Source organism: Hirundo rustica, chromosome 7 (assembly GCF_015227805.2).
Source record: "Hirundo rustica isolate bHirRus1 chromosome 7, bHirRus1.pri.v3, whole genome shotgun sequence".
Lineage (NCBI taxonomy): Eukaryota > Metazoa > Chordata > Aves > Passeriformes > Hirundinidae > Hirundo > Hirundo rustica.
Genome location: NC_053456.1, coordinates 14,020,549 through 14,026,548, shown reverse-complemented (window position 1 = coordinate 14,026,548; position 6,000 = coordinate 14,020,549). Strand labels below are relative to the sequence as shown.

General features: G+C 47.2%; 1 protein-coding gene across 12 annotated transcripts in view; it reads left to right on the top strand.

Moving 5' to 3' along the window:
- The first annotated feature begins 3,332 nt into the window (after window positions 1–3,332).
- BIN1 (bridging integrator 1) overlaps window positions 3,333–6,000 on the top strand; it is an 88,357-nt gene continuing 85,689 nt past the window's right edge. For 2 of the 12 annotated variants that reach the window (XM_040068898.2, XM_040068901.2), the window contains exon 1: window positions 3,341–3,584. In XM_040068898.2, the coding sequence (XP_039924832.1) occupies window positions 3,501–3,584 (84 nt within the window). In that variant the 5' untranslated portion in view covers window positions 3,341–3,500. Of the gene's footprint in view, window positions 3,585–6,000 lie in introns of all 12 variants that reach the window. The other 10 variants (XM_040068893.2, XM_040068894.2, XM_040068895.2 and 7 more) reach the window with 10 other exon arrangements.

The following is a 6,000-nucleotide window of genomic DNA, read 5'->3' as shown; positions in this document are numbered from 1 at the left end:
CCTGCATACATTACCTGGCTGAAAAGGCTTATATGGTCATTCAGATGCATGGCCACTCATAATACGTGGGTCATGCCAGGGGAGTCCCTTTTGCAATGCACCTGGAGCCCAGCAAATGCTTTGCAGCTTTGGTGCTGATCCAATCAAGCACAGAAATAACTGGGAAGTGACTCATGCTGAGAGGTGGATACTTGCTGTTAATCCCAGCTTTCAAAGCGTACACAGTTCATCATCATTTTTCATTGTTGTGAACATGTGTGTCTGGCTGCTTTTGTTTCATGATTGTCTGATGTTTGCTGTGGAGTCGCTTTTCAGCTCATGTGCTGCAATCATTTGCTTTTTACTTGAAGGGACGTAATCAGACAAAAATCCTTCAAAACCAGTTCCACTGAAGAAAAGACTTAAGCAGGAGAAGCAAATATATGAGGTAGGTTGGAGAGGAATGTGTTCTGACCCGAAACATCTGCTCTTTTAAACGTGATGTTACAAATGTTTAACCACATGTGCATCTTTCAACCCCACAAGCTCAGCTGAGGTGGGGGGTGAGAGAAAAATTATAGATTATACCCAAGAAGAAAGATAATATGAAAATAACTAGTAAGGCTGAAATTATGGAAAAAATCAGATGCACTTGGGACAAATACTACAGAAAATGTATACTAAACGAATAGTAAATACTAATCATACAGATGGGTGAACCCTAAATGTAAAACCAGGAAGGAATTGAATAAATTTGCAGTTTGCAGTACAGGTTGGCTTCATGGGAGCTCACACACTGAGTATGTCTTGTATCACCGTACTTTTCTCATACACCACTAAAACACATGCCCTAGTTTTTAATTAAATGGGCACAGTATGTCTGCTAGCATAATTGAAGTATACCATGGGTTTAAACTGGATTCTGAATGAAGGTTTTGTCATTTAACAAAAAAAAAAAAAAAAAAGCCATTGTCAAAACAGGCAAGAAATGCAGAGGCACTGTCTCATGAAGCCTTACAAAGAGGGGTTGTGAGGTTCTCTGCCCACAGTTTCTAAGGGCTCTGGCAAGAGGATTGTTTTTATATTAATTGTTTTTACTTTTATTTTCTGTTCAAAATGAACAGAAACAGTACTGAAGCACAAACGGGAAACAATAAATGACATAAATTGGAAGACCTGGCCTACCTCTCTTAAATTATCACCTTCATTATCTGTTGCTTTACATTGCAGTAGTGTGTGCTACACGATTCACACACATAAAGGGTGTGTGAAACTGGACACAACAGTCTTCACCTGGAAAAGTAATGACTGTGTGAAATGGTCCAGGGACACAGGGAGGTTTTAGTCCCATTGGTTAATTAAAATAGGTGTTTCCACATTAAACAAAGGTAAATGCGAGTTTGTTATATATCTCAGTTTTCGGCAGAGCAAGAAATATATTCTGCCATTTTCTGTTATATATCTCAGTTTCTGGATCGGTTGGTACTGCACTGGGTACTGAGTGCACGTAGTCCCAAGCTCCCACAAAGAGCTGGGATGAGTGTGCAGAAGCAGGATAGGAAGGAAGGAAGCTTCCCCACCGCCCTCCCAAGCCCTGGTGTGTGGCACTGACAGAAGCTTGGGGGCCGAGTATTAGGATGTGAATAACAACGCTGAGGTGGCTTCCTGTATTCCAGGAAGCAGAACTTCGTCCTGACGTGTAAAGGAATAAAGTTTCACAAAAGGTATTTTCCCAGTAGATCTAGCAGAGCAGAACCAAGGCCATGTGGCCAGGAAGGCCAATGGCATCGTGGCTAATGGCATCAGAAATGGAACCAGGGTGGCCAGCAGGACCAGGGCAGTGATCAGTTCTCTGTACCTGGCACTGTTGACACCACACCACCCCAAATCTTGTGTTCAGTTTTGTAGACACTCAATTCAGCAGAGACATTGAGGTGCTGGAGTGTGTCCACAGAAGGGTAACAAGGCTGGTGAAAGGTCTGGAGCACAAGTCCCATGGGGAACAGCTGAGGGAACTGGGAGGATTCAGCCTGGAGGAAAGGAGTCTCAGGGGAGACCTCATCGCTCTCTGTCTTCACCTGAAAGGAGATTGTATCAAGGTGGAGTTTGTTCTCTTTTTCCAGGTAACAATTGACAGAGGTAGAAGAAATGGCTTCAGGATGTGCTGTGGGAGGTTTAGATTGGATATTGGGAAAAAAATCACCACTGAAAGTGTTCTGGAAAAAAAAGAGAGAGAGTCAGAGACTTGCTCTTTTTGTATGTTGCTTTATTATCAAGCTTGGCCTTGGGGGAGAGCTTGCTTGCTCTCTTGGCAACGCGGAGGAGGAGGTACACACAGCTTTGCTTCACAGCAAAGCTGGGGACTCCCACCCCCCTCACGGGCTTTTTCCCTTGCCGGGGAGTCCGTTTCGCTTCTCTGATCAGGGGTCATCCAGCGATGGGGGACTCCTTCTCAGGTCACGAGCTGCTTCGGCGGACCCCCGTACCTTTTGCACTAGTCTAAAGTGCGACTTCAGTCCTGGATTTTACTTTGGTTCTCTGCTTTTTAGAGTCTCTTGTTGTTAAGTTGTTCCCAGAATTCCAGTGTTCTTTTTATTTGCATATTCAGACGCTATCCGGCGAATGGGAGCAGAGATACAGGTAATAAGGTGAATTCTTAATTAACAAACAAGTAAATAAGGTGATAAATCAATATTAAAACAGGAATAAGGCAAATTCTTTATACAGAACTAGCATTAACAATCTTAATGAAATTACTTAACAATTAAGTAACTAAAACATAGATTATTCAAATAGAACTTATTTATAACAAAAGGGTGGTCAGGCATGGGAACACGCTGCCCAGGGAAATGGTGAAATCACCATCCCTGGAATTGTTTGAAGGGTGCGGGGAACGTGGCCCTCGGGGATCTGGTTTAGTGGTGAACACCGTGATGCTGGGGTAACGGTTGGACTTAATTACCCCAGAGATCTTTCCCAACCTTAATAATTCTAGGATTAACGGATGGAATCCTCTGAAATTTCATGTCACCTTTTAAAATCAGGGATTTGATTCCCTTCCAGGTACCCTTCCTCAAGGAATTAAATTTCCCCTTTGTGCTTGTGAAGATCCAGGAGTAATTTGAGAAGCACCTTTCTCCTATGAATTTGGACCATCAGAGACGACAATTAGCGATGCGGATTTCTTAAACCCGGGGTGTCGCTTTGCTGCGGGACGAAAGACGACGGCCAACTCACTCCGCCGCCTAAGACGAACCCCTCGCGGTGCTTCCCAGACTTTCCCACCCCGTCGGCTTCCTCTGGGACAGGCGGCGGCGCGGGGCCCGGCGGAGGCAGGCAGGGCGTCGGAAACCCGTCCAAAACCTGCCCCCATCGCCGTCCCTTTACGGCAGCACTATCCCTTTAAAAGGCGGCCGGCGGGCGGCGGCGGCGGTGACGGCCGGGGCCATCGCCTGCCCGCCGGGTTTTCCCCCCCTTCCTGCCGGTCCGTCGCTCGCAGCCCGTTAAAAAGAGGAGGCAAGATGGCCGAGCTGGGCAGCAAGGGGGTCACGGCCGGGAAAATCGCCAGCAACGTCCAGAAGAAGCTGACCCGTGCGCAGGAGAAGGTAGGGAGAAGGGGGGCACGGCCGGGATGCGGGGCCGGGCGGGGGGGACGCGGGTACCGGGGATGACAGCCCGCCCCGGAGCGGGGATGCGTCTGCAGGGGGTGCTTGCGGCAGCCGCTTCCCTGCCGCCGGAATCGGGGCCCCTTCGCCCGCCGAGAGCGCACGCCGAGTGTCCCTGTTGGAGCGGTGAGGGCTCACCCTCCGCCTGCGGAAACATGGCATCGGCAGCGGCCGGGAGCGGCGGGGAGCGCGGAGCGCCGCACGCTCGCCTCGGATCCGCAGATGCTTATTGTTTCAACAGGAGGAGACCTTCCCCTCGTGGCATTTAAAAGGTTGTGCTTTATGCAGCGTTTTCGAGAGCAGTTCTGCGTTTTGCCGTAGCGCTAAATGCGTAGCCTCGCAGATGGTGAGGGAAAGGAGATGGACACTTGCCCCTCATCTTCCTACAGCATCGCGTGATAGTCGCCGCTTGCTGTACTGACCTTGAGCTCCTCATTTTGGAATGGTGGTTAAGCCGGAGACGTACGGCCTTTAAGGATTGTGCCGATCTGCTGAGAGAGGGGGGGATTTTTGAATCCCGGGAGCCCTTTCGCTGCTCTCCGCCCACCGCTGTGCCGGCAGAAGGTGCCAGGAATATGCAATGGATACTTTTCCTGTTCATCTCTCTGGCATGCTGCATCTGATGCCAGACGCCTGCTCTGTGTAGGGATTATCGGGCGTTTTACGCAGGGACATTGATCAGCTGCTTTTATTGGTCTTGGTTTTCAGTGGTTTGCTGTGAGATGACATTGACTGAATAAGGACTGGTGCATCTTTGAGGGAGGGCGGGCAAGCAGATCTGCCCACTGCTGCTCGTATTGCCTGAGAGTTATCTTTAGCAGCTAGATTTAATCTAGGAGGGTTGGGATTAAATGCAGTGCAATCTCTGACGCTGCTCAAAAGCGCTGCTGGGTCAGAATGGCAGCGCAGACCACTTGGATTTAATGTTGCACATGCTGCATCCACTACTTTTATCTCACTTACTGAGACTAGGAGCTTCCCTTGAACTTGTCTGACTGCTTGGACAAATCCCCAGTGACTACCAGATCCAGCGTGGAACAGCAGCAGCAAGGTCCTGGCTTCACTCTGTACACAAGAGTGAGCATGGCCACATCTGTGGTTTTCTCTACCCTACTGTTGTTCCACAGGGGACAGGACAGGGAATCTGGTCCACCTTGAACTCCTCACAGATGCTAACTTCATTCAGAGTTAGCCACCAGATGGCAACCATATTTGTAGTTAATATTGGGGTAGGTGGTAGAGGCTGGGCTCCTGGGCCTGCTGATGAAGTTATACTGTATTTAGTGTTTAGTGGTGCAGCCTGGAACCAAGTGTGTCCTGCCAAGCCCTGCCCTGTCTCTTATCAGACATACCCAGGTTCTTTTCCTAGGAGGGATTTTCCACCAATTTCTGTCAACTGTTGATCTAGCTCACTTCCTTGCTCACGCCCTGGTGGTGTTTGGGGATGTGGGAATGACAATAAGAATGGAGAGTTAGCTGTGTATTGCAGGCGATTTACACGGTCTGAAAACACTTGTTTGTCGCTTTGGGAAGAGAAAAGCACAGCTTGTTTTCCTCTAAGGAGAAAAGGAAAACAACCCCAAAGCACTTGATAACACAAATTCTAGACCCTTCAGCTGTTGTTATCCTGATACAAAGAGTACAACTTTAATCTCTGGGCTCTCAGAAAAGAAAAAATAAGGCATTGCTTGCTTTATCATCTGACTTGCCTCTACATACTGCTCCAGGGTTGTCTGTAACAATTCCTCTTTTGTGAAGCATTCAGTATATTACCCATAAGGGACAGACTTTCACTAAGGAATATACATCAGTGTTAACTTTCAGGTCGTGAGGAGAGATACAGCTGAATATGAGGTGATGTGGAAGCATCAATGGTTGTGTCACTGTACACTTGTGGTATTTAGTTATAAACTGAGATACTGTGTTTAGCAGGAAGGGTCAGCTGTGTGTCAGGAGAGAAGGACCAGGTGTTAAATAATTAAAAAAAAAAAGGTAAGCAGAAGTTTGCAGAGGTGGATCTGGTAACAACGTAAAAATGTGGTAGATTTTTGTGGATATATTTTAGCTAGGGTTGAACTTTTCCTTTTTGAGGCTTAAGCAAGCTGACTGTTCCTTTTCTATGTCGTATTTTGATTTGAATCAAGGATAAAAAAGTTCTTCCCTTGAGAATATCTCCCTCTCAACTTGAGCCCTGGGGCTTTGACCTCAGCAGTTTTCTTCATGGTGAATTTCAGCCTTGTGTTAAGCAAAGAATGATGTCTTTTTGTTCAGTGCAGAATTCATAGTGAGACACTGTGCACATCCTTTTTTCCCTTCTGAGATGCCTATTATGTAAACTATGTAAGATATTCCTTCA